A 27,880-nucleotide genomic window follows, 5' to 3' on the forward strand; every position below is an offset into this window, starting at 1 on the left:
CAACAGCAAATAGGTGCATTGGGATGGATATAGGCTCTTCCCATAGCATAGAGTTTAGCTAAGGAGGGAAAGAGATCCAGAACAGCAGGATTCAATAAAATATTACAACAACTGGAATGATAAAATTTTCTTAATGTTTGGAAAGAAGATAGGTAAACTATTCGCATTGAACAGGAGAGCAAACATTTTTTAAAATGCTATCAAATATATAGCTCGCCTTTTATCAAATATTATGTTTTTACCCCACCAATTGGACAGAGAAAGAACGGTGAATAGAAAATACTCTATTAGAATCTTTCAAATCTTTTAAAAATCAGTGAACTTTCTCTATTCAAGTCAATCAAATGTCAAACTGCAAGCCGTTTTAGGATGCACTTAAAATTGCAGACAGCAAGTCACTCATATTTAACCATTTTCATGGACAAATTCCCAAAGGCCTTTAAATAGCCAAGATTAGATTAGGGACACTGGAAACATTTAAATTTAACTTTGAATTGATGTATTCAGTAAACAGCAAGCCTGCATGCTTTGTTACTGAGCTTAATGTTGCACATTTAAGAAGCTGTCTTTAAATTCTTTAATTTAACATCTCTACAGTGCTGCTTCCAATGCCAAATAATTATGTGGAAGAACTGAATGCTGAGCCAGGAATACAGTAACCAAATTTAAAAATAAGCTTGTTTTGCAGTGACGTACATTTATTTATAAATTATAATGTAACCTGACCTCTAAGCCCCTTTCTTCATATCTGTGAGCAATAGGTTGATATTGCAGAAGCTGTAGCTAAAAATTTAGAAGTAAGCTCATCCATATACTTCAATAACCAAAGAGCACTATTTGAAAACTAAAAAAAATTGAAATGCAATATGATAGAATTGCTTTGAATCAGTGTAAATGGGAAGAATAGATTTTAAATATTTGATGTCTTAAAACAGGAACATAGGAATTAGGAACAGAAGTAGACTATTCAGTCAGATCATGGCTGATCTCTCCCTGGTCTCAAATGCACCTCCCTTCTTGTTCCTCATATCCGTTTAACCTGTTGTTTGTAAGAGATACCAAAGCAGTAAATACCGAGTCAGGCACATAAGAACATAAGAAATAGGAGCAGGAGTAGGCCATCTAGCCCTTCGAGCCTGCCGCGCCATTCAATAAGATCGTGGCTGATCTGTCGTGGCTCAGTTCCATTTTCCTGCCCTCTCCCCATAACCCTTAATCCCCTCTCTTATCAAAAACCCATCAACCCGCGTCTTAAAAATATTCAGCGAGGCAGCCTCCACCACTTCAACGGGCAGAGAATTCCAGAGATTCACCACCCTTTGAGTGAAGAAGTTCCTCCTCAACTCCGTTCTAAACCGCTCCCCCCCTTTATCTTGAGGCTGTGCCCCCTAGTCCTACTGTCTTTTTTGAGCGGGAAGAGTCTCTCCACCTCTATCCTATCCATCCCATTCATCATCTTATACGTCTCAATGAGATCTCCCCTCATTCTTCTAAACTCTAACGAGTACAAGCCTAGTTTATTCAGCCTCTGCTCATAGCTCAACCCCCTCAACTCTGGTATCAGCCTAGTAAACCTCTTCTGCACTCCCTCCAAGGCCAAAATATCTTTGCGCAGGTGCAGCGCCCAAAACTGCACACAGTACTCCAGCTGCGGCCTCACCAATGCCCTATACAGCTGCAGCAAAACCTCCCTACTTTTATATTCAATCCCCCTCGCTATGAAGGCCAGCATCCCATTCGCCTTCCTGACCACCTGCTGCACCTGCAAGCTGGGTTTTTGCGACTCATGCACAAGGACCCCGAGGTCCCTCTGCACCGTCGCCTGCTGCAGTTTTTCGCCACGTAAGTAATAGTCCTTCCGACCAAAGTGGACCACCTCACACTTGCCAACATTAAATTCCATTTGCCATTTCCTGGCCCATTCGCCCAGCCTATCTAGATTCTTCTGCAGACTCTCCACACCCTCCGCACAATTTGCCATTCCCCCAATCTTGGTGTCATCAGCAAATTTCGACACCCTACACTCGGTTCCCTCCTCCAGATCATCTATATAAATGGTAAAAAGCTGAGGCCCCAGCACCAACCCCTGGGGCACTCCACTAGTCACCATCCGCCAATCCGAATAGCACCCGTTGACCCCCACTCTCTGCCTCCTATTTGACAACCAATCCTCTATCCACGCTAACACCCTACCCCCAACTCCATGTCCCCCGACCTTCTGCAATAACCTCTTATGAGGTACTTTGTCAAACGCCTTCTGAAAATCCAGAAAGACCACATCCACCGGCTCTCCTCTATCCACTGCCCTAGACACATCCTCATAGAACTCCAGTAAATTTGTCAGACACGACTTCCCTTTAATGAAACCGTGCTGCGACTGCTCTATCAAGCAATTCCCTTCAAGATGCCTCGCAATTTCCTCCTTAATGACGGATTCTAACATTTTACCTACCACAGACGTTAAACTAACCGGCCTGTAATTCCCCGCCTTTTGCCTGGCACCCTTCTTAAACAACGGCGTAACATTAGCCGTTTTCCAATCTTCTGGCACTTCCCCGGAATCCAGCGACGTCTGGAAAATAACCACCAAGGCATCCACTATAACCTCCGCCATTTCTTTCAGAACCCTCGGATGCATTCCATCCGGTCCTGGGGACTTGTCCACAATCAGCCCCCTCCAGTCTGTCGCCTTAGACAATTTTACAGAAATGAGATATGCTGTAATGCTAAGTATATGAAGAACTGAGCTCAGTTCAAGTGTAGTGAACATCACTGAAAACACTCTTTAAATCAGTATAAATATATTTGCATCATTGCTCAGTACAAAAAATTACAATCTCAGAAGAATTACCTATTTGCAAATGCACATATTAACTGCATTCAGTACATACGCACACAACATACAAAGGCACCACAAGTGCACATACACAAAGGCACCACATACGCACGCACGCGCACACACACACAAAACTGAGCTCAGTTCAAGTGTAGTGAACATCACTGAACATTTTTTAAAATCAGTATATATTTGCATCATTGCTCAGTACAAAATATAGTCAGAATACTTGTTTGTTCATGCATATATTAACTGCATTCAACACATATGCACACAATACACACAAGCGCCCCACACACACACACACACACACACACACGCACACGCACACACGCATATCTGCTTCTCTGGTCTGATCTCTAATCATTTGTTATTTAGCACAAATAATGATCAGATTTGGCTATTTTTCATCATTGACCCACTGAATAAACCAGTAGATCTCAGAAGAGACTCAGAGCAAAATGCAGTAAAAACAAAGTTATGAAGATAGATATTTCACTTTTTTGTTTTAGAAGTAACATTATAAAAAACTAGTTTTGTGCATAGAGTCATGACTTGGCAATACAACATTTATGTAACTTTTTTTAAACCCCCCCCACCCACACACATGCACACAAAACTCAATGGCACCCTGGGTCACCTATAACACTGGTCAGATACAAAAAGGATGAAAAATAAATCCTTCGTTATTGCACTTAAAATACATATCCAGTGTCACCAACTTTAGGAAGTGGTACAGATTAATACTTCATTAAGCCGTGGCTTATGTTATGAATTATTTAATAATTTACTCATAAGTAAATGTATAAGCGAACAGAAAACATACTTGGGGGTATAGGCATCAAGTTAGAAAGAATGATACAGCAAGTAAACAAACTAAACACTGATCCTCCACAATAATGATGTTCATAATAAAATTATTGCTTACCTTGCTAGTTGTGCTACATGTTGATGTAGTTGGGCCAGGGTTCTCAAGCATATCTTGCCCAACGTCAGCAGAATACCGTGGTAATCTTGAAGTTGGAGCTGAAGGGACATAAGAACATAAGAAATAGGAGCAGGAGTAGGCCATCCAGCCCTTCGAGCCTGCCCCGCCATTCAATAAGATCATGGCTGATCTGTCGCTGCTCAGTTCCACTTTCCCGCCCTCTCCCCATAACCCTTAATCCCCTCTCCTATCAAAAACCCATCAACCCGCGTCTTAAAAATATTTAGCGAGGCAGCCTCCACCACTTATGGACTATGGAGAATTTTAGGTAAATGAAGAGAAATAGCACAAATAATAGTGATTCTTGGAATTCATTACTTCCACAGATTTATGTAACATTTTATCTGCTGTATCACAAATTTATCCATATCATCCTTCCCATCCTCAGATCCAAAATTTTAAAAAATAAGTTACGTCCCTATTATTCTATTGCAAATGAAATTCTTTTTTCAGTCTAAAACTTTGCCTCGCAGTTATTGATTTCACAACTCTCCAGTCCAGTATTCCTCGTTTTGTTACTTATTTTAATAGCCTGTTTTAATATATGCACGTATTTCAAGTTTATAGTTTCTTGAGCGTGTAGACATACCTATGAACATGGTTCATTTGAAAATTATTACATAGCTAGGTTAGAGAATATATTTCACATAATAAAGGCAGAATTTACTGAATATAAGGCTTCTACAAAACGATCAGTTCTCATTTTTTGTTCTGAATACAGTTGCAATACTCATGCAGTTACAATAACATGGGCACTAAATTATCTTAAGTGCCCAATGGCATACTTACCTGAACAGTGATCTTACCTGACAGCCGATCTGTCAGTGTGGAGATTGGCAATGCGCACTGCCTGCATCCCCCCCCACCCCCAAAATCGCCAACCTACACCAAAACCCCCAGTTGCTGGTCTTCCCAACCTGCCATCACCTCCTCCCCCTATAAAAACTATTGCTGGCCTACTGGACCCTCCCATGGCCAGCCCCAACCTCTCTCCCCCAACACTGATGACCAGGCCCAATCATCCCCTCCCCCTCTCTCCCACTCGCAGAGTGACAGTGAGTCCTCCCCACATCCCCGACCCCAACTGGCTCTCCCCTTATAGTCCCACCCCCTTTCCAGGCTGGCACAGTCCAAGGGTACACCTCTTGCCCACAACCTCCTGAGGGTGCCTCAATGGCCTCTGGCTCAACTGGTGGGGAGAAGACACCTGTTCCCTGTTAGTAGGGAGGAGTTGTAAACCTTGCTGGTGGGAACCTATCTCAGTGCAGGGGTGGGTGAGGGGGTGCAAAGAGGGGATTGTGTTAATAAAAAGCACCTGCGAATCACGCAACTGGCGTCGAATCACACTAAAGGTCGTTGTCCCCTGGCAGTGCAATGGGAGTGTCCTGGCCAACACCTTTTTAGTTAATGTGGGGCAGAAAAGGCAAAAAGAAAATAAATGCTAGAATATTACCACCAGTGATATGTTTTTTGGGAACATTTTTAAATAATTTCCTGCATTTTTAAATGAGGAGAATCCCAAAATTATACCCAATCTAACAATGAAAAGGTTCAAGTTATTTCGTATTTATAAAAGGAATCTAAAGAGCATCAACTGTTAATATTTAGCATATTCTTACGCACATTTTTTAAAAATTTACCTGGCCCTGGGAAACTGCCAGTCTCCAGTTTCAGCTTTTCCCTCCAAGTCATTCTGCCTGTTTGAATGGATTCTGCAGTGCTATTTGCAACACTAGAATTTTGCTGACTGTTGCTGCTGCTTGTTGATATTCTGGACAAGTCTACTTCAGAAGAACAGGATGAATCCACCCTACTTGACATTAGCTCTCTGGCTGACGAAAAGCAGTCATCAGAAAATGTATTCCTGTTACCTGACATAAAACAGATTCCCCCAATTAAAGTTTACAAGTTAACTGCCCAATAATCACAAACAATATCATCTATGTAGGAATTAGATTTTTTTTAGTATCAAATGTTTTGTGAAAATAAGTACCCACTATAAGTGTTTTCTACAATACTGGTTTTCCATTACTTCATATGTTCATGGCAAAATCTGCACTAGAATAATTTCAAATTTTCTGTTTTCAGTTAAACAACATGATCCTTTCGGCGGTTTTTCTGATCAACAATACCTTTTGCCATTTAATAAAATTGCATGTGCTGTGTTGTGTATGAATGTGGCTTCTGATTTTGGCTTTTCTACAAATAGGGCTGGTAAATTTGTAACAATTCAAAATAAAAATCCAAGGACTTCTCAACTTGCATTCAAAACAGAATAAGATCAGCTGCACTAGATGCTGCTTGTGCCAACTCAAGCCATTTTCAATTTTGGGCTTCATCAGAATAATGTGATCATGCTGCCAAAAACTGATCTGTGTGCTGGCAGGCAATTGGGCAAAGCAGGGCATACTCCACTTATTTATTGGGATCAGGGTCCTACAATTGCAATTAGCCATCAATCTGTTTTATGTAAGCATATGGTCAATGTGAAAACTTCATTACTGGACATTGGACATCCAAAATGATTTTCTGCCCCAGGTGACCTGCAACTGAAAATTGCCACCAACAGTTTTACAGTTCGATTTGTTTTAGATAGATTTCTTGCAGAATACGAAGTATATGCTTCATGTGTAAAGAGGGAGGTAGAAAACAGAACACCACTGAGCAATCAATCCCATGATATTTAGTAGCATAGTCCGAGACCTGACTATAGGTTATGTTCCAACCTATTCCTGTTGGCGGAGGAATGGCTTTTGAATTGGGAAGTGGGACTAAAAGTACTCAAAAAAAATTATAAATAAACTTAGAGAGAGAGACTCAAAAGGAAAAAATATTTACCAAACATAGACAGTCTGTCGCTTTTGGGGGATTCCACTTCCTGAATTGCACTTAATTCATGCTGTTCAATTAGTCCAAAAAGTCCCAACCTTGACTTGCTTACAGGTGGTTTAGAAGGGTGATATTGAGCCTCTTTTGTGAGAACTTCAATATTTGGAGATTCTGAAGAATTACTTCCTTTAAAATTAGAAAAAAAAACGGTAAAATATTTTCCAAATTTTTGAATTACCTTGGTGATGTGTCAAAGTAGAGATATGCTGTTGTACATACAGATTTGGTTACACATATCAATATAGGCAGTTTCAATTTAAAATGTTGACATGAAAAGTGACTTAAATAATGACACAAGAATATGGTATATGGATAAAAAGTTAACAATATAAACCAATTATAAAACCAAGCACTGAAATAATAGATTATGAGACTTCAGAGTCAGGAAAATACTCGCAGCATAGAAGATTGCTACACGTTCAACATCAAATGTTTGAATCATAAGTCTAGAGCAGAGAAATGTCTGACTGAAACAGATTCTTAATACTTGAAACCAGTGCCAAGGTAGTTTTAGATTTATTCACACTATTCAATCAGTTATGGTTTACGTGGACAAGAAACTGGTTTTCAGTGAAAGGTACGTACTTGGTTCATATATGTTTCATTGTGTGCTGTACTTTCTGGTTAATATCACATCACATTCAAAACAAGATGTTAACACCATCTGTCGACTTATCTTTATACTCAACCACTGCAGCAGCAGTGTGCTGGTTTAAGTGCTAAATAACTATAAACAATGATCCTTTACAAAAAAGCTCAATAGGTAGTAATTAGAGTAGTTTGCATAGAAATTGCGCAAAGGTGCACTACTCTAAACTTATTTGTTCCTTTTTTTTACAAAATAATCAATTAAGTTCTGTGAGACTAAATTATCAAGATTAATAGCCAAAATTACCAGCATGAATCAATTTAGAATCATAGCGCCATGAAGGATTTAATGCCCCATTTGTCTGAGTTGCTGGCTCCAGATTTTTCAGCTGATCTTCATTTTTTAACCAGAGATTCTCCTGAGTTGATCCAGTATTCAAATCCTCTGAGATATGCAGCACAGATGATAGAGGATCAGGCTGCTCAACATTTTCACTTCCACAGATTTTTTCGTGCAGCAGTAAATGTTCAAGCTAGAATAACATTTAAGAGTTGTGTTTTACCAACATATTTCTACAATCTTAATGTATTTTTTTGTCAGCAGAATTAACGCTTATAGAAACACCAGTACCTCCTGATAGAAAAACATTCCAGATCAATAGGTTGTGATTAGATGCATATGCATTCAAAGCTCAAGATTATAATTTTAGGTTCCATCATAAACATTGTGGTTGGGGAGGTTGCATAGAGACAGAATTACAGTTGGGAATCCCAGAGGTCTGGATTTCTTCAAACAGTGTGGCAATTAATCCATAGCATATCATTTGTACTTGGCACTTTCCAGACATGGAAGTTTTATTGATAGGCTTGATTTCCAGTTTTGCAGAGAGAACTTCGGATAGATTGCTGTAACAGGTAGAGCTGACCCTTGATCCCTGGAGTCTTTTACCGGGATAGGTGGAAACAGAACAGAGGATGTTCCTCTTGGTCAACTAATAGTATTGTAAAGACAGTTAAGCTTCTACCCAGAGCTGACCTTGCCTTCTCTTCAGCTGCCAAAGTCTGGGAAACACTGCCAGTCATTATTTAACCAACTTTGCAGATTTATCAGAGGCAACCAGCTTCATTAAAATATTTAAATTGTCAATCCAACACCTACAAGTCTTGGGCAGCTAAAGGAAAGTATATTACTGTTCCTTCACCGAAGCAACAACTTGTATTTATACAGCATCTTTAACAGAGTGAAACTTCCTAAGGCATTTCACAGGAGTATCATGAAGCAAACTTTGTGACTGAGCCATGCAAGGCAAAATCAGATAACAAAACAACTTTGTCAAAAGGCACGCATACAAAAGGAGGTGAGAGGTAAAAAGCTGAAAGATTTAGGGATAGAATGTAGCGCTTAGGAATTCAGTACAGTCACCAATTAAATCAGGAATGCTCATGAGATCAGAATTAAATAAGAACAAATACCAAGGTTTATGGGGCTGGAGGAGATTTGAATAGGAAAAAACGAGGACAGAGATTTGAAAAAAAAGACAAGAATTTTAAAACTGAAGCATTGCTGGAATAGAAACCAACGTAGGTCAGCAGGTAAAGGGGTGAAGACTGGACTGAACTTGATGTGATATGGACTTGATTTGCGAAAGGATATACTGGCCTTGGAGGGAGTACAGAGAAGGTTCACCAGGCTGATGCCGGAGATGAAGGGGTTAGCTTATGAGGAGAGATTAAACAGACTGGGCCTGTACTTGTTGGAGTTTAGAAGGTTGAGGGGGGGATATTATAGAGACTTACAAGATAATGAAGGGGCTAGATAGGGTAGACGTGGGGAGATTCTTTCTGCTTAGAAAGGAAACCAGAACTAGAGGGCACAGCCTCAAAATAAAGTGGGGGGCAGTTTAGAACAGAGTTGAGGAGGAACTTCTTCACTCAGAGGGTGGTGAATCTCTGGAATTCTCTGCCCATTGAAGTGTGGAGGCTACTTCGTTGAATATATTGAAATCACAGGTAGATAGATTTCTGTTAGACAAGGGAATTAAGGGTTATGGGGAGCAGGCGGGAAAGTGGAACTGATCCACTTCAGATCAGCCATGATCTTATTGAACGGCGGGGCAGGCTCGAAGGTCTAGATGGCCTACTTCTACTCCCATTTCTTATGTTTTTATGTTCTTATGATGTTATCCATAACCCAGCTACCAAGTCTACAGAATAAAATATGGGAGGACAGCCAGATTGCTTCAATTATTGAAGTCCAGAAATAACAAAGGCAAGATGAACTCAGGCAGGGATCAAACCAGAAAGAAATTTGGAAGGAAATTACAGAGAAATGGAAGAATTAAAGGTTACAGAGAAATGAAAGAATTAAAGGTTAGTTGTAATGGAAGACTTCAATTATCATTTTATAGACTAGAACATAAACAGTTTCAAGGACAGCAAATATAAATATATATGGCATAAGGTGCATTTAGAAAAAAATTCTATATTCCAAACGAGGAACAATTGTTGGATCTGGCTCTTGGGAACAACGTGAGTTAAGTCAATTCAATGTTGGTCAGGGAACAGTGATCATTGTATAGGATAAAGTAGTGGTAAAATGTTGTTTTTCAGGCTGGAAGAAGGTTTATAGGGGCTCCCCATCAGGGTCAATGTTAGGACCCCTGCTCTTTATATAGATAAACGTGTTGGTATACAAGGCACAATTTCAAAATCTGCAGATGACAAAACCTTGAAATTATGAGAAGAGAATAGTGTAAAACTTCAAAAGGACATAGGCAAGTTACATAATGGGCCAACAAGTGTCAGATGAAACTTAATGCAGAGAACTGATTCTTCGGGTAGGAAGAACTATGAAAGGAAGTATAAAAGATGAGGTACAATTCAAAAATGGACATAGGAGCACGAGTACAATGAATTATGTGCATAAATCATTGAAGATGGCATAGAAAGTGCAGTTCATAAAACATTTGGAATCCTGGGCTTCATAAAGAGAGGCAGAGAGTACAAAAGCAAGGAGGTTTGACAAACTCGTATAAAACACTGGTTCGGCCTCAACTCTGGGCACGACACTTCAGGAAGCATGTGAAGGTATTAGGGAGGGTACAGAAGAGACTCTCAAGAATTGTTCTAGGGATGAAGAACTTTAGTTACTTAGATAGTTTGGAAAAGCCAGGGCTTTTCTCCTTGAAGAGGAGGAGGTTGAAAGGAGATTTGATAGAAGTTTTCAAAATCATGAGTGATCTGGACAGAGAAGATAACAAGAAAAAATTCTCATTGATGCTGAGCCACTATGTGATCTTCAAGAGAGGCAGAGGGAAGCTGTAGGCTTAAAGAGGGAAGCAGCTGCACTAACAACACAAGAGCTAGAATGTTGACATGTACTAACGGGCTGAGAAAGGGATTTGGAAGGGAGAGTACTTAAGAGGGAAATTTTAATTAGTCATCGCAGTACAAAAAATGGGTCTTGGAGGCTAAATAAAACAAGTGAAAATAGAAAGTATGGACTTAGATGCAGGGCAGCAGCCAATGTTAAGAACGCAAGCGGAAACACAGAAAACTCAAGCCTGGTTATATAACAGTTATTAGTGTATAGAAACACAGTTATAAGTAGGAAAAACTTAGGAGACAATGAGAAGTGGTCAAGAGTTAAAGTCAGAGATCCTGTGGTAAGGTAACATTGATTTATCTATTTGGCATTTGCTTTCTGCAAACTTTGCCTAAAATTTGTTTCTTTCTCCAACAAGCACATTCAATGTAGCCCTTTTTGCCTCAATTCCTGCACACAGGCCTTGTTCACTGCAGAATCAGAGTGGGCAAGATGCTGACAACACAGATGTCCATTGACCACAGGTGCGAATTTTCAGTCTTGCTCGGGTCTTGCAATTTTTTCACACAAAAGGGTGGTGTATGTCTGGAACAAGCTGCCACACGTAGTAGCAGAAGCAGGTACAATTTTGTCTTTTAAAAAGCATTAAGACAGTTACATGGGTAAAATGGGTATGGAGGGCTATGGGTCAAATAAGGGCAATTGGTTCTAGTTTCGGGGTTTAAAAAAAAAGGGCAATTGGTTCTAGTTTCGGGGTTTAAAAAAAAGGGCGGCAAGGACAAATTGTGGTGAAGGGCCTGTTTCCACACTGTAAACCTCTTATGACTGTATGTGGATAGGATGGGATTCAGCATGGAGCATCAACAAACTGTTATCACAGTTCAGAGATAGGTGTAACGAATGAAGTCCAGAACCTATTTCAAATAGAGCATGACAGGAAGAGCTGATGCAGGTGCTTCAATAGGAGGGAATACGGGAAGTGTCCAAAATTGGTTGCAGCCCGGAAAGATAATGGAAAAGTTGGAAGTCACTATGCAACCCAGAAGCAGCTACGGTTTGTACTATGGCCCAGGTAAAGGATCAAAAGCAAAAGGTGTTGGGTCAAAGCCCTGGAACTTTACTTAGTAGCACACGGAAACACTGCCAGCACATGGACTAGTGGTTCAAGAAGATGATTCACATCATCTTTTCTAGGACAGTAAGAAATAGGCATAATAACGTCTACAGCTTGAAATAAAAAGTGACTAATTTAGCATCGCCATGATCTTGATGGTCAGGAATTCAGCAATCGTAATGGCACTGAATGTTATGGGGAGGCTGCTTAATACTCTATTCTTGGAGATGCCATTGGTTTCCACATGCTTGGATCAGATGTACTTGCCATTTATCAGCCAATTCTGAATACTGTCCAAGCATTGTTGCATGAGGGCATAAAGTGCCTCAATATCTGTGGAGTTGTGAATGATACTGAACATTGCAATCAGTAAACTTCTGTTATGTTGGGGGAAGGCCATTGATGAAATAGCTGAAGACGTTTGGGCCTGGGATACTGCCCTGAGAAACTCCTGCAACGTCCTGGGCCTAAGATGATCGTCCTCCAAAACCCAACTATTTTCTCTGTGCTAGGTAAGAAAATGCCAGTGGAAAATGTTATACCCGATTCCCTTTGACTCCAGTTTCACAAAGAGCTCTATCACAGGAATTTGACTCTTCAGTCCATGTTCGCATGGCTCTTCCAATAATAAAATTAAACTTTTCCACTAACTTCACCCTTTTTCACTTTATACTCTATGCTACTACACATACAAAAAATAAGAGTACATAGATATATGTATCATTACCTGATTTTCAATACTCTTCTTCTCTAGAGCATTATGCTGTTGTTGCTTCAGTTCCTTCAGATGCCTTTGCCAGTGGATGGGTTCCTCCTGTAACTTATGTGTGGCAACAAGGTCTTCTCTCTGTCTACGCAGCTGTTGTTGCAATCCTTTCAAATGTTCTTGTTGAACCCGAATACCTACAGATGAAGGATGATTGCTCGAAGTTTCCGTACGTTTTGTCAAGGTTGTGGAAAACATTGGCTGTTTCAATGGTCCCTCGGAAATTTCTGATGTTCTCAGCTGTGTTTCTTGGGTCATTGATTGATCCCGCAACACCTCCATTAACCTTACTTGTGACAGCCCTTGCTGTGAGTCAACTGTACCTGAAGTCCTAATGCAAGGTTCTGATGTTTCTGGGCCATTCATTTCAAGTACACTGTAAGGCATTACATGTCTTCTGGATTTTGGTGATTCAAATTGACTATTGCTTGCATCATACACAACAGGCTGTTTTTGTTTAAGATCCTCAGGGCTTCTAGAACCTCTTGAACTATTATCGGGTTTGGTTATTTGTTGTGGTGTAATTATGTTCTCATCAGTGGCAGCATGTTGCTGGATGGGTTTGAGCAATGCTGAATCCAACACAGGTTGATATTTTAAAAGTTGACGCCTTGGTAAAAAAATTTGGGTATTTTCGGAATTCTTGGGTAAGCACATGGTGCAAAATGGAACTTGTATCCCTAGACTGACATGTGATTGGTCAGTGTTCATGTATGGTAATTCTGATAGAGGCAAGGAAGCAAATGGTGCTGCCACGGGTCTCCTCTGCTCGAGAGATCTAGATTGATTCACAAAATCATGATGTTGAGCAAAAGGGACAAAAGTCTGTTCAGGCTTATTAATGGATGTACTAATCTTGAGTTCAGGTCCAGCAAATTTATCATGGTGACTTATCTGAGGTACTGAATGTTGCTCCGATAAGTGCCTTGTTGTAGTAGAAACAGAAGACCATCCTTTTTTCAACTGATACTCCTCTAATTGCTTCCTGATTTCTTCCACTGATTTTTTTTGCAACCTTAAAATAAAATGCAGTTTAAAGAAAGTACAAACTATAGATAATTTTCTTCAATAACCGAAAAGTCATGACTACCAACAATAAATATGCAAATCCACTACTCTCAAATTAAAGGAAATATCCATATGAAATGCATTATCATATTTAACGTATTTAAAAATAAACACAATTAATTCATCAAAGCAAGATCTCGTATTGCAAATTTTACTGAATAGGTAGCTTGAGTGAGGACAAGAGCTTGAGAGAGAATTTGAGACTAATAGCACTGAGGTCTTGACTACAAATTGTTCTCCGTTTGTTTGGATTAAATCCCACATTATAAAAATGGTACTCTGTTTTCTCTTTACCCAATCCCCTGCTGTCCCGTCTTCAAGTGTGGACTATATACTTTAGCTTTGACTCTATGATTACCCATTCAAAGTAGGCCTTGAATCTATAAACTTATGATCACAGAACTAAGTTTAAGCACACAAAAAATATTTGATCCATCTGGTTCTTCACTGGACCACTTCAAAACTAATCTAATTATTCTACTCTGTTCACATATATTACATCTTTTTCTTCTTTGAATGTTTATCTACTCTTTCCTTAACAGATGCAATTGATTCTTCCTCAATTACTCAGTGTGGGTAAACATTTCAAGCTTCAACTCCAAGGAAATCTCTTCCAAGCAGCCCCTTCTCTAAATAATAAACTGAAATTGTTAACTGCCTCTTGTCACTGCTTTCCCACACACATCACATCAGAACACTTTTCAAATTGGAAAGCCTAGTGGATCTCCTCTAATTTATCTCTACATCAGTGGGAATACCTCATGTTCCTCGTAATGACTATAGTTTCTATCGTGCTGGTAAATGTGTTGCCCAGATCTTTTGGTCAGCACCAATGATGGGAACTGACCAAAAGTGGGTGGGCAAGTAGTCAGTTGGGCTCAGGGGTCGGGGAAGAGGTAGTTAAGTTTGGATTGGGGGTCAGTTGTGATGCTCAGCTCAGTTACATTAATCTCCAATTTACACCACAGATTAAATTGTGCAATATTCCTACTGTGTGGATCAGAGTAAATCCCTCATATTTGGCCCAAGTCGCTGACCTAAAGCTCTCAGTTGAAGATATTTATGGCTTGTCCGGGACAGCACAAATCTGTTCATCAGATGCTGAAACCTACTTGGCAGTTACAGCACAAGTATTCTCCAAGACTTCCACAATGTCCTGGTATACAACACAGACCTAATTCCAGGTTTTGCTTCTCTGGAATTGTTAGATTTGGGCCTGAGACTTTAATATAGTTTCTAGCTATGCACACATCACTAACTATTGCCTTTTACTGATTTATCATAACCTCTTTATATCATTTTTCTCTGCATAAAATTGATTTCAGCCCTTTTCTATGACATTATCCAACTCCACTAATACTTTCAAAATAAAGTGCAAAAATGTTTTAATGAACATTAAAATATGCAAAACTGTGCTCATATAGTCAAAAATTTCATAAAAACAGGACTTGGATGAAAGAACTGATCACAAATACATCCATCTATAGATGGGGTTTTACAAGACTAGGTAGATTAGGAATTAGATACAGGAATTGACTTATCAGATAGAACAGCTGTTTTTTATAATGGCATTAACATTTTAGCATGTTGTTTTAAAGAGATACTTTTAAAAGTTTAAAATGAAATTAACAGAATTATTACATTTCATGTGAAAGGTAGCTCAAAGTATTTAATTCAAGGTCTTACATGCAAATAAATTCAAACTAAGGTGAAAGATTTAGCAACATAGTTAAAAAAAATTAGTAAAAACAATGGGCTTCTTTGAGAAACTAGACATTGAAATATAAAATTGAGAGTGTGTTGTAATCTGGGATGAAAGCCAGACAATGGGTCAAAATTAGATACAAGAAGAACTGGTTTGAACTAGAAAAAAAACAAGGACCAACACCAGGCGTCAACTTTAATGAGGCATAAATTCAGTCAATGAAAACAGACAAATAACAAATCTTTATTTAAAGGTGTCAAATTATAATTGATTGAAGGACATGTCATTGTTAGATTGACAGATCAGTGAATGAATGAAATTGCTTTTAATTAAGAGCTGGGCGATATCATTTGATAACAAGAGTGTGTACTGTTCTGTCTTTTGGCATGGAAATGGAGATCTTTTGAGAATGCCTCATAGCTCATTTGCTGTACAGGTGAAATCAGAAATCTCCCTTTTGGCCAAAAAAGATTTGTCTTGTATATGTTTGTATGTCTTAATTTGTAATGTTTTTGATTCTAACATTTCAATGTTTTAATAAAAAGTAGTTTAATTGGAGAATTACATTGAATTAGAATCATAGAATCCATACAGTACAGGAGACCATTCGGCCCATCAAGTCTGTACCGAACACAATCTCACCCAGGCCCTATCCCTGTAACCCCACACATTTACTCTGCTAATACCACTGACACGAGGGTCAATTTGGCATGGCCAATCAACCTAATTCACGCATCTTTGGACTGTGGGAGGAAATTGGAGTGCCCGGACGAAACCCACGCAGACACGAGGAGAAAGGGCAAACTCCAAACAGAATTGAACCTGAGGCCCCCAGGCACTGTGAGGCAGCAGTACTAACCACTGTGCCACCCCAAAGGTAAAGTCGTCTGAGATCACGTACCAACCAATTCAAGAACTGAGGTCAGCATCTTCCCTTTTGCCATCAGACTTTTGAATTGAATAAAAGTTTTTTTCCTTTGCAAAAGGAAATGTTTAAATGAAAAGAATAATGAAAAAAGTCTTTAAATTAATCAGGCCACCTAGAAGAATTCCCACAATGCCATCCTACAAATTAGCCTCAACTTCCATGAAGGGATAGAGTCAGATTATCGTTCTGCTCTTTCTTTTTGTTACCTCAAGTTTCTTTTGATCGCATCTTATCCAACCTTTCGACACAGGCCAGGTGAGGTCTGGGTCTAGCAGCGCTGTTTAGTCAGATGTAAGGAGGCTATGTCCTCTTTTTACACTTATAAGTGCATTCCAGACCATCACCACCCTCTAGCTAAAAAAAGCTTTTCTTCACATTCCTGGTAAATCTCCAGCCCCTTACTTTGAACCCATGTCCCCTTGTGACTCACCCTTCAAGTTTAACATCAGTAATGAATAAGGCTTTAGAAACAATAATTGAAGGAAAAGAATCAACAGGCACTGGGAGAGGTTTCAGTTAATTAAAGAGAGGCAGCATGAATTTTTCAAAGGCACATCGTGCTTGACTAAACTAATTGAATTTTGTGAGGAAGTAACAGAAAATTGATTAAGGGAAAGCAATGGATACTGTCTATACAGATTTTAAGAAAGCATTTGATAAAGAGCTACATTAAAGACTGGTTGGCAAAATCTAATGAAATAGGAGGGCCAGTATCAGCTTATAGGCTCAAGGGCAGAAAACAGCAAGCCATGGTAAATGGTTGTTTTTCAGACTGGAGGATGGGAGACAATGATGTTCTCCAAAGGTCAGTGTTAGAATCAGCTATTTAAAATTTCTACAAATAACCTGGATATTGGAATGTAGCATAAAATTGCAAAATTTGTCAATGACTCAAAAGTTGGCGGCATAGCAAACAATAAGGATGATATCAATCGTGACAGAACATAGACAGTCTAACAGAATGGCAGACAAGTAGCAGATGGAATTTAATGCAGGAAGTATGCATATCAGCAAAAGAGGTTACAGAAAGGGAATGCAGACTTAATGGCAGAGTTCTAAAGAGTGCACAGGGACAATAGGAAAAACATCTTTGAAAATGGCTGAACATATTAACAGCAGTTAGCAAAATATCTGAAAATACTGGGCTTCATAAACAGGTTTTCAGTCCAGAAGCAGGAATTGTTATGCTAAACCTTTATCATGTTCTGATTAAGCTACAACTAGAAGATCATATCTGGTTCTGGCTACCACATTTCAGGAAGGATGTGGAGATCCATGAGAGGGTGTGGATGAGACTAAAAAGAATGGTTCCAGGGATGCGAGATTTTAGCTGCAAGACTGATTGAAGAGGATGAAGCTGTTCTTCTTGGAGCAAAGAATGTTGAACAGAGATTTGATCAGTTATACAACATTATGACAAGCGTAGATAAGGTAGACAAAGAAAAGCAGTTTCCATTAGCTGGCTGTGCAAGAACTAGGGGAGACAGATTTAAGGTTTGTATAAGAGATGCAGGGGTGTATGAGGAAGAAGTTTTTTTATGCAGTAAATGGTATTGACTTTTTTCGAAAAACGTGCAAGCAGAGATGATGAATGATTTCAAATGGAAATTGGATGGGTGCATTGAAGCATAGGACAGAAGATTGGGGCTGATTGCACTGCTCTACCGAGGGCCAACATGGCCTTAATGGGTCGAATAGCTTCTATGTTGTAAAGACTCTGTGACTTGTACATGCAAAGGGTGGTGGAAGAGTGCTCTTCTACAAATAGCAGTTGATGCAGTCCAGTGGTTAACTATTAACCTGAGGTGAATGGGTTCTTGTTAGCCAAATGTAATGAGATTGTGTAAAGGCAAATGGAGTTAGGTCACACATCAGTAATGGTCCATGTGGCAGACCAGGTTTAAGGGGCTAAAATAGCCTGTGCTCTTTGTATTTTGTTTGCTTTCTTCAAAGCTGGCTGATTATTTATTTTAAACAAACCAAAATGATTAGCCAACCCTACTGTCTCATACATCAAAATACAAATATCTCTTTTCAAAATAAGCGATTTGCTTTAAAAATCGTTTTTTTTTCAGGCATAAATCAATAAAGATCAAACAGCCAATAAACTTACTTTTTGTAATGATGCTGCACCTCAAGTTTGGGAAGTTGCGCAGAAGCACTGTTACAAGAAATCACTCTAATTTTGGAATGCCTGTGAAAATTCTGAGATTTCAGAACTCTCTCATGACATTGACTTAAGTTTACTGAAAAAATTACGTCACTTGCAATAATTTTGAGAGTTGGTGTGAATGGGGTTGTTGCAGTTTCATGTACCATGACTGCATTGTCCAAAACATAAGCCCATCAAGTCAGCATTGCATAGATTGTTGCAATAGCAAACTTTCTGCAGACATTTGCATTAAAACAGAGTCAAATAATTTCATCAGTAAATGCAATCTCCAATTGAGTCAAAATATATAGTTTAAATTCAACTTTTCAAAATTCTAAAAATGCATGCTTCATATAAAGTAATGAGAAACTAAGGGCTTCAACAACTCAAGAAATAAACAAGTCAACTCTTGCCTGTTATGCTCAACAAGATGCTGCTGATACTGATGAATTTTATGTGTATATTCATCTGCAGAAAACAGTTCATTTGATACAGGATGCTTGCAATGCTCAAACTGTGGAGAATACAAAAACAAACCGAATGATCTGTTAAAAAAAAACAATTTCTTATGCTTTGTAATGCACAAACAAATGCATCGGGTATCTGGTAAAATATACGCATGTGCTATTACGGAGCACAAAGTACTTTATAATAAGTATAGTTACTATTGTCTTAAGCAGAAACGTTATATTCAAATCTTCAGACATTAACAAGTGGATTGTATTCACAAAGCTTAGTTAATTTTCCGTTTCCAAAATATGCTGCTTCAGGCCCAGTTAAAAAGTGTTTTTTTGCACATCATCATTAATAATTATCAAGGAACTTATAAAAGAATCTCTATCTTCATTAAACACTGTCACATTGAATAACATTCACTTCTCAAAAAAACTGCCATTTCATGGGTAGTAGATTACATAATTGCAAAGATTAATAAAAGATAAGACTATAGTTATTTGCCCAAAAGTCTGCAGAATGAGAAATGAGCTTTACTGAATGCTGATCAGATTAGGACATCAATTCTATGCAGTACTGCAATGGCAAACTTGAGCATTGCATTAACTGATCAAAAGCTATTTATACCTTCTGGTAATCAACTTGAAATGTTATTAGAACCAGCAATCTTTCAGCAGTGACAGTCATTTATCAAATGCACTGAGGCTGTTAATACTCTATGGCATTGATTCAAGAGAATGAAGAAGCAAAGGATGGCACAAAGTTGCCCAATGCTATCAGTTAAACTTTTGCAATTGAACAGTGATGTCCATAAGGCAAAATGTAGTTTTGGAACGTAGGAAAGTCTTTTATATCTGTTGAGCATAGAAACATACTGACTGTGTCTTGATTTTTTTCACCTTCTTTTACCAAAATACAGCCAATTAATAACTTTGCCAGTTGCCACTACCTCAAAGCGCAAAGTGTAAGATTTTAATCTATTAGTCGTTTCAGTCAACATGGGGCAATTGGTAGGGCATCAGATTCAATCTATTTCTTTCAAGAACCACAGTGTAACTGGACATAAGGCAAAGAAACATAGGGCTGGATTTTATGGGGCCACCATGGCTAAAAAGTCAGTGGCGGGGGAAACCCATCTATTTAATGCTGAGGTGAACTTTTACCCCTTTCTTTGAAGGAAGTTGATAGTGTCCCAGATCAGAGCCCCAAGGTATATTGTGAAGCCACTATAGACCCCAGCAGTTTCTCTATTTTGGCATAAATGTGAGGAAAGGATACGTACTTCCAAGAATAATTCCATAGACAAAGTAGGAATTTTTTATTGTTGAAGTAATCAACAACAGTTTAAATATGATGCTAACAAGAAAGTAACTATTAACAGTTAAACAAAATTCAAAAATGAAAAGAAAAATTTTAATTTCTAACTTATTGCAGTCTTAAATGCCACTTTAAATACAGTTAGGAACCATAAATATACTTGCTATGACTTGTAGACAGTCTTGAAGCTTTCAGAGAGAGATAGAATTCCAGAAACCTGCAAAACCCTTCTAATTTCAACCATGCTTCAGCTGCAAACTAAACTGCTTTCTGCAAAAGATTGTTCTCTCTGCTACAGACCCAGGATTACACATAAATCATATCTTCACATGACCCTGTCAATCACTAAGCAGAAATCCCAGGGGAACTTAAGTAAACAAAAGTCCATGAATTCTATTTAACATAATTAACACATTAGAGGAGCAGGGTGGCACATTGGTTAACACTGCTACCTCGGAGCACCAGATCTGGGTTAAATTCCAGTCTCAGGTAACTGTGTGGAGTTTGTAGTGCTCCCTGTGTCTGCATGGATTTCCTCTGGGCTCTTTGGTTTTCTACCACAGTCCAAAAATTGTGGGTTAGATTGATTGGCCATAATAAATTGCCCTTAGTGTCATGAGGATTCCCAGGGTAAGTATGCGGGGTTAAAGGAATAGGATTGTTGTTGGTGCAGACTTGATGGGCCGAATTGCTTCCTTCTGCCCCGTAGGGATTCTATCATAACCACCTGCAAGGCTAAAATGAGTAAATGTCCTGTTCTCTCAGCATTTGGGTTGCATTCCTTCCAAACACACTGCCTGCCTGTAGCATAAAGCTGAACTTTTAAATATTCCCCTTAAGCACAAATATATATATAGCTATATATTGATATTTATAGACTTGATTGGTTGACTCAAGTCGGACACGGTGGACTTGAGGAAGAGTTCTTGGAATGCTGTCGGGATAGTTTCCTTGATCAGTATGTAGCAGAACCTATGAGGGAGCAACTTATCTTAGATCTGGTAATGTGTAACGAGGCAGGTAGAATTAGGGATCTTCTTGTGAGGGATCCTCTTGGGACGCGTGATCACAATATGGTTGAATTTCTGATACAGATGGAGGGGAGCAAGTAGGGTCCCAAACCAGTGTCCTCTGCTTGAACAGAGGGGCGTATGATAAGATGAGGGCGGAATTGGCTAATGTAGATTGGGGGCACAGATTGGTTGGTAGGACAGCTGAGGAACAGTGGAGGATTTTTAAGGAGATCTTTTTCAGTACCTAGCAGAGATATATTCCGTTGATAAAGAAGGACTATAAGAAAAGGGTTAACCAGTCGCGGATATCAAAGGAAATAAAGGAGAGTATTAAATTAAAAACCAATGCATACAGAGCAGCTAAAAATAGTGGGGAAATTGGAAGATTGGGAAAGATTTAAAAAACAAAGAATGACTACGAAAGCAATAAAGAAAGATAGAGTACGAAACTAAACTAGCTCTAAATATAAAAAAAAAGTAAAAGTTTTTACAAATATATGAAGAGGAGGAGACTGGCTAGAGTGAATGTTGGACCCTTGGAGGACAAGAGGGGGGGATTTAATAGTGGGAAACAAGGAAATGGCTGAGACTTCAATTAAGTTTATTGTGTCGGTCTTCACGGCAGAGGACACAAATAGCTTACCGAATATTAAAGATAGAGGGTTGGTAGGAGATGAGGTCCTTAATACAATTACTGTTACTAAAGAGGTAGTGCTTGGTAGACTAATGGGACTGAAAGTAGACAAGTCCCCAGGACTGGATGGAATGCATCCCAAGGTTCTGAAAGAAATGGCAGGAGTAATAGCAGATGCCTTAGTAATTATTTATCAAAGTTCGCTGGATTCTGGGGAAGTGCCGGCGGATTGGAAAACAGCTACTGTTACGCTGCTGTTTAAAAAAGGTAGCAGACAAAAGGCAGGGAACTACAGGCCGAGTAGCTTAACATCCGTAGTTGGAAAAATGCTAGAATCCATCATCAAAGAAGAAACAGCAGGACACCTAGAAAAGAACATTTTGATCACACAGACACAGTACGGATTCATGAAGGGGAAGTTGTTTTTGATGAATTTACTGGATTTTTATGAAGATGTGACTAGTGCGGTAGACAGAGGGGAACTGGTGGATGTGGTGTTTTTAGATTTCCAGAAGGCGTTTGATAAGGTGCCACACAAAAGGTTGCTGCAGAAGGTTAGGGTACACGGAGTTGGGGGTAAAGTGTTAGCGTGGATTGAGGATTGGTTATCTAACAGGAAGCAGAGTTGGAATCAATGGGTACTTTTCTGGTTGGCAGTTCGTGATTAGTGGCGTGCCGCAGGGATTGGTGCTGGGGCCTCAACTGTTTACCATATACGTAGATGATTTGGAGGAGGGGGCTGAATGTAGGGTAAAAAAATTTGCTGATGACACGAAGTTGAGTGGAAAAGCCAATTGCGTGGAGGACGCAGAAAGTCTGCAGCGAGATCTGGATAGGCTGAGTGAGTGGGCAAGGACCTGGCAGATGGAGTATAACATTGGAAAATGTCAGGTTATCCACTTTGGTAGAAATAATAGTAGGAAGGAATATTATTTAAGGGGTGAAAAGTTGCAGCATGCTACTGTGCAGAGGGACCTGGGAGTCCTTGTGCACGAATCGCAAAAACTCAGTCTGCAGGTGCAGCAGGTGATCAAGAAGGCAAATGGAATGTTGGCCTTTATCGCGAGCGGGATAGAATATAAAAGCAGGGAGGTCTTGCTGCAACTGTACAAGGCACTGGTGGGGCCGCAACTGGAGTACTGTGTGCAGTTTTGGTCCCCTTATTTGCATAAGGATATATTGGCCTTGGAGGCCAATATTCGCCAGGAGATGATTCGCCAGGCTGATACCGGAGATGAGGGGGTTAGTTTATGAGGACAGATTAAATAGACTGGGCCTGTACTCATTGGAGTTTAGAAGGCTGAGGGGGGATCTTATAGAGACTTACAAGATAATGAAGGGGCTGGATAGGGTAGAGGTAGAGAGATTCTTTCCGCTTAGAAAGGAGGGCACAGCCTCAAAATAAGGAGGGGTGGAGTTTAGAACAGAGTCGAGGAGGAACTTCTTCACTCAAAGGGTGGTGAATCTCTGGAATTCTCTGCCCATTGAAGTGGTGGAGGCTACCTCGTTGAATATATTTAAGTCACGGGTAGATAGATTTCTGATACACAAGGGAATTAAGGGTTATGGGGAGAAGGTGGAAAAGTGGAACTGATCCACTTCAGATCAGCCATGATCTTATTGAATGGCGGGGCAGGCTCGAAGGGCTAGATGGCCTACTGCTGCTCCTATTTCTTATGTTCTTATATTAATTGGACTACTATCAACACAAAGTTTTGCCAAGGCGAATGGGATGCTGGCCTTCATAGTGAGGGGGATTGAATATAAAAGTAGGGAGGTCTTGCTGCAGCTGTATAGGGCATTGGTGAGGCCGCAGCTGGAGTACTGTATGCAGTTTTGGGCGCCGCACCTGCGCAAGGATATTTTGGCCCTGGAGGGAGTGCAGAGGAGGTTTACTAGGCTGATACCGGAGTTGAGGGGATTGAGCTATGAGGAGAGGCTGAATAAACTAGGCTTGTACTCGTTAGAGTTTAGAAGAATGAGGGGAGATCTCATTGAGACGTATAAGATGATGAATGGGATGGATAGGATAGAGGTGGAGAGACTCTTCCCGCTCAAAAAAGACAGTAGGACTAGGGGGCACAGCCTCAAGATAAAGGGGAGGCGGTTTAGAACGGAGTTGAGGAGGAACTTCTTCACTCAAAGGGTGGTGAATCTCTGGAATTCTCTGCCCGTTGAAGTGGTGGAGGCTGCCTCGCTAAATATTTTTAAGAAGCGGGTTGATGGGTTTTTGATAAGAGAAGGGATTAAGGGTTATGGGGAGAGGGCGGGAAGGTGGAACTGAGCCACGACAGATCAGCCATGATCTTATTGAATGGCGGGGCAGGCTCGAAGGGCTAGATGGCCTACTCCTGCTCCTATTTCTTATGTTCTTATGTTCTTATGTTCTAAAGAGTTGATTCTCACTGAATTGTGGGAGCACAAGCCACTGCTGGGATTACAGACAGTCCCATCACACTGGGAGCCTAGGTAAGTCAGGGTTCTTGGTGAAGGTGTTTAAGGGGCTCCGGGGTGGGAGAGGTGATAACTATTGGGAGTCGGAAGGGTACCTCACTTAGACCTGTGGGACTGACACCAATCCCTGCAACTAAAATTGCTGGGCTCCCTGCATAGTGTGACAGTAAAATACTGACAGTGGTGCGATGAAGCCCTGAAGTGGAGATGACATGGAGGGCACAGATGAGTGCAACATGGGGATCAGGTCTCAGAATCGCCATATCGGGGGGAGGAGTTGTAACTTACAGGCCTTACCTTCCCATTATTTCAGACCACCCTTTGCTTCAAATGGCTTTCAAGGCTGGTAAACAAGCAGTGTCCTCCTTCCTGGGTTCCTGTCCATATTGCAGCTGAGGGAGCGCCCTTCCTTAATGGGAGCTGGTCAGGTGAGAGGGCTTCAAAACAAGGGGTTCAGCAGCAGGAGTGACTAAGTTACCTGGATGAGGTCCCATGAGAGCCCCCCCACTTTATGTTCTATCTCCAGATCTCTGTGCATTTACCATGGTGAATCCACCCAACCTACAGATCTTTGGACACTAAGGGCAATTTAACATGCTAATCCACCTAACCAATACATTTCTGGACTGTGGGAGGAAGGCACAGCATCTGGAGGAAACACACAGACACGGGGAGAACGTGCATGCTCTATACTGTCACCCAAGGCCAGAATCGAACTCAGGCTCCTGGCATTGTGTAGCAGCAGTGCTAACCTTTGTGCCACTGTGCCACCCTTGCATTTCAGTGATTTGTATTTTAATGACATGCATACAAAACGTAATGCAAACATTTATGACAAAATAAAAATCTGCATCAATTTTCACAATTTAAGGCTTGGTACAGAAATCCAAGTTACTCACCTCAGGATTCACACCTGGATGTCCCATATCCATATGCGCAGCTTGAGGTCTCCAAGTACCTTGTTCATTGACAATATTATTTTCCCTTTCTGCCTGATGTCCTAAATAGTCTTTTATCCGCCCATGCTCCTGCTGTGACTGTTTTTCAAAATCACTCAGTCTTGCTTGTGTTTGTGTTTCTTCAGCTTGTTGTTGCAGTAATTGAGCTTTCCGCAAGTATTCTTCCAGGTTCTGTTTCTGCTGTTCAGATTGCCAGATCAAAGTCAATTGTTGCTGCTTTTGTTGTTCTAATTCATGCAACTAATGAAAAACCAAAAAAGTGGAGGGTGGTGATGGATCAACGATACTTAACTCTAATTGAGGAATTCAATTCTTATCCCTTTCCATCCTATTCTATGAGGTAGGACTGCAAAGCAAAATAGAACTGGGATTCAATCAACCACTTTTCTGTAATTCTGAGGTTTGGATACATTGAAAAACCTAATTGCACCTTAATTATATTGCAACATTTGATGTTGACAATGCAATTCCTGGAAAAAAAAGTACTGTTCATTACACACAATGAGCACAAGTTCCAACTTCATGTCCCACCAAAAACTTTTCTTCTTAATTAGAATATTTGCACTCCAGGGTTTTTATTCCAGTATCCTTTAGGCAGTGTAGGAGAACAACCTGAATGACCATGAGGTTAAATCAAGGATGGAGGCCCTTCCAATGTTAGGCTTACACTAAGCTACATAAAAGACACATTCCCTGTGTTACCACATAAGCAAAGTAGAATGCAAAAATAAATGTAACAACAATTTGCAGTTATATAGCATCTTTACTATAGTAAAAGATCTCAAGGTGCTTCATTGGAAGATTAGCAAATAAATGTGATGGTGAGTCAGGTGCTGAAATATTAGGACATCACTGACCAAATTTTTGGTCATCTGTGTATTAAAAAGCAACATTAAAAAGGAAAAGTGGGAGCTACATGGGCAGATATGGAGGGAATTCCAGAACTCTGGATGTAGGCAGCTGAAGGCATGACCAAAGGTAGTTTGAAAGAATTGGTGAAGAACTATCAGAAGTTTCTTGAAATGTAAATTGAGCTTTCATTTCAAGAATGAAGTCAGTGCCAAGAAGGAAACATCCTTTAGTTGAACTAACTGTTCCACTGGTACTAGTCTAATGTACAATACAGTTTCTATAATGGTCAAAAATGTGACAGATAAAATTACAGCTCAGTGAAGGAGAGAAAATCATTCAATGGATTCTGTACACTTATGCACAGCCACAGGAACATCCAAAGGTAAAATTACAAAGCTAAAAAAGTCAGTTGATTTGAACCAGAAAGATAAGTACATGGTGGAAGCACATGATTGGTAGAAGTCCTTCTCGGGTAGCAAAGCCAACCAGAGAGGAACCCAGCCCTAAAATATTTATTATAAGCAATTTTTTTCCCATTTTCAGTAGATTGCATATGTGAAATGCCAATACTCATCCAGGTGATTCAATTCATTAATTAATTTTAAAAAGGTTGGGGTGGGGAAGATGGTGGTGTGGACTAGTAATCCAGATGCCAAGGCTAATGCTCAGAACATAGATTCAAACTCCAGCACAGCAGACGATGGAACTTATATTCCAGGTTGAATTCATTGAATTTAAAAGCCAGTCCCAGTAGCAGTGGCCAGGATAACTATAATTGATAGTCATTAAAAACTCTTTTGGTTCACTAATGCTCTTGAATAAAGGAAATCTGCCATCCATACTCAGTCTGGCACTTACTTGACTCCTAGTCTACAGCAGTGTGGTTGACACTTTACTGCCATCAGTTCAAGGGCACTTAGGGATGAGCAATAAATGCTGACCCTACCAGTGACTCCCACATCCCATGAAAGAGAAAAGTGAGCTTAATTGGAAACTACTCAAAATTTCCCTGCAATGAATATTGAAACACTCAGAACTAAAATAGTGCCACTTCTCATATCAAAATTATGCAATTTTCACCATTCTAACTTATCAGAAACTGGATATAACGTGCTGCTGTGCTAACTTGCATTTTGCAACAGACCAGAAGAGTACTAACTTTTTTTGTGGGTGGCAGAACTTATACCAAGAAAATGTACAAAATGTGTCTGTAAACTTGGCCATTTGTTTTGCTTTGAGTTTCCACAATCTTACCTGTTTCCTTCTGTCTACTTCAGATCTAATTCTACTTGCTTGCTCCTTCGGATGACATAAGGTTGTACTTCCAGCCATTATTGCAGCTTCAGGCACTTCTTTTTGCTCTATAAAAGTACAACATATTTATGCTACATAAATATGTCATGCATTATATAAATGTATTATAGCATTAGGTCATTAATTTCTATTAAATCCACAATGTATTAAATTGAGCTTGTTTGAAACTTTATCCAGCATTTGAGACAGGTATACAAGTTATGTGCAGGATTTGGCCATTCAGTCCTTCACACCTGTTCTATCTAAAATATTTGTAAGATTATAGCTCATTTGACTGCAGTCTCTACTTTCAACTCTATTTTTCTGTCTAGTCCCTATAATGTTTAAATCCTCCATTAATCAAGAATCTAATTTCAGCCTTGAAATATTCAAAGACCTTCCCTCCACTGCTTTCTGGGGAAGACAATTTCACAGACTAATGGGCCTCAAAGAAAAAAACTCAAATGGGAAATCCCTTATTTTTAACTGTATCGTCTGGTTCTAATGTCTCCTGCAAGTGGAAACATTTGCCAGATATCCATCCTA

At 39.7% G+C, this 27,880-nt stretch overlaps 1 protein-coding gene and 1 non-coding gene across 2 annotated transcripts in view; both read right to left on the reverse strand.

Annotated features, from left to right (window-relative positions):
• cep295 (centrosomal protein 295) overlaps positions 1 to 27,880 on the reverse strand; it is a 101,290-nt gene that overhangs the window by 32,140 nt on the left and 41,270 nt on the right. The window contains exons 11-18 of the mRNA XM_080196994.1: positions 27,296 to 27,402; positions 25,130 to 25,429; positions 18,773 to 18,873; positions 12,468 to 13,521; positions 7,609 to 7,834; positions 6,663 to 6,839; positions 5,465 to 5,695; positions 3,765 to 3,862 (exon numbers count right to left, since the gene is read on the reverse strand). Of these exons, the coding sequence (XP_080053120.1) occupies positions 3,765 to 3,862; positions 5,465 to 5,695; positions 6,663 to 6,839; positions 7,609 to 7,834; positions 12,468 to 13,521; positions 18,773 to 18,873; positions 25,130 to 25,429; positions 27,296 to 27,402 (2,294 nt within the window). The remainder of the gene's footprint in view (positions 1 to 3,764; positions 3,863 to 5,464; positions 5,696 to 6,662; positions 6,840 to 7,608; positions 7,835 to 12,467; positions 13,522 to 18,772; positions 18,874 to 25,129; positions 25,430 to 27,295; positions 27,403 to 27,880) is intronic.
• LOC145349578 (small nucleolar RNA U2-19) lies at positions 3,181 to 3,255 on the reverse strand. Its single transcript, XR_013888101.1, has one exon. It is a non-coding gene; the product is annotated as a small nucleolar RNA U2-19 (small nucleolar RNA).

Source organism: Carcharhinus amblyrhynchos, chromosome 10 (assembly GCF_965287045.1).
Source record: "Carcharhinus amblyrhynchos chromosome 10, sCarAmb.v2.hapA, whole genome shotgun sequence".
NCBI classification, from domain to species: domain Eukaryota; kingdom Metazoa; phylum Chordata; class Chondrichthyes; order Carcharhiniformes; family Carcharhinidae; genus Carcharhinus; species Carcharhinus amblyrhynchos.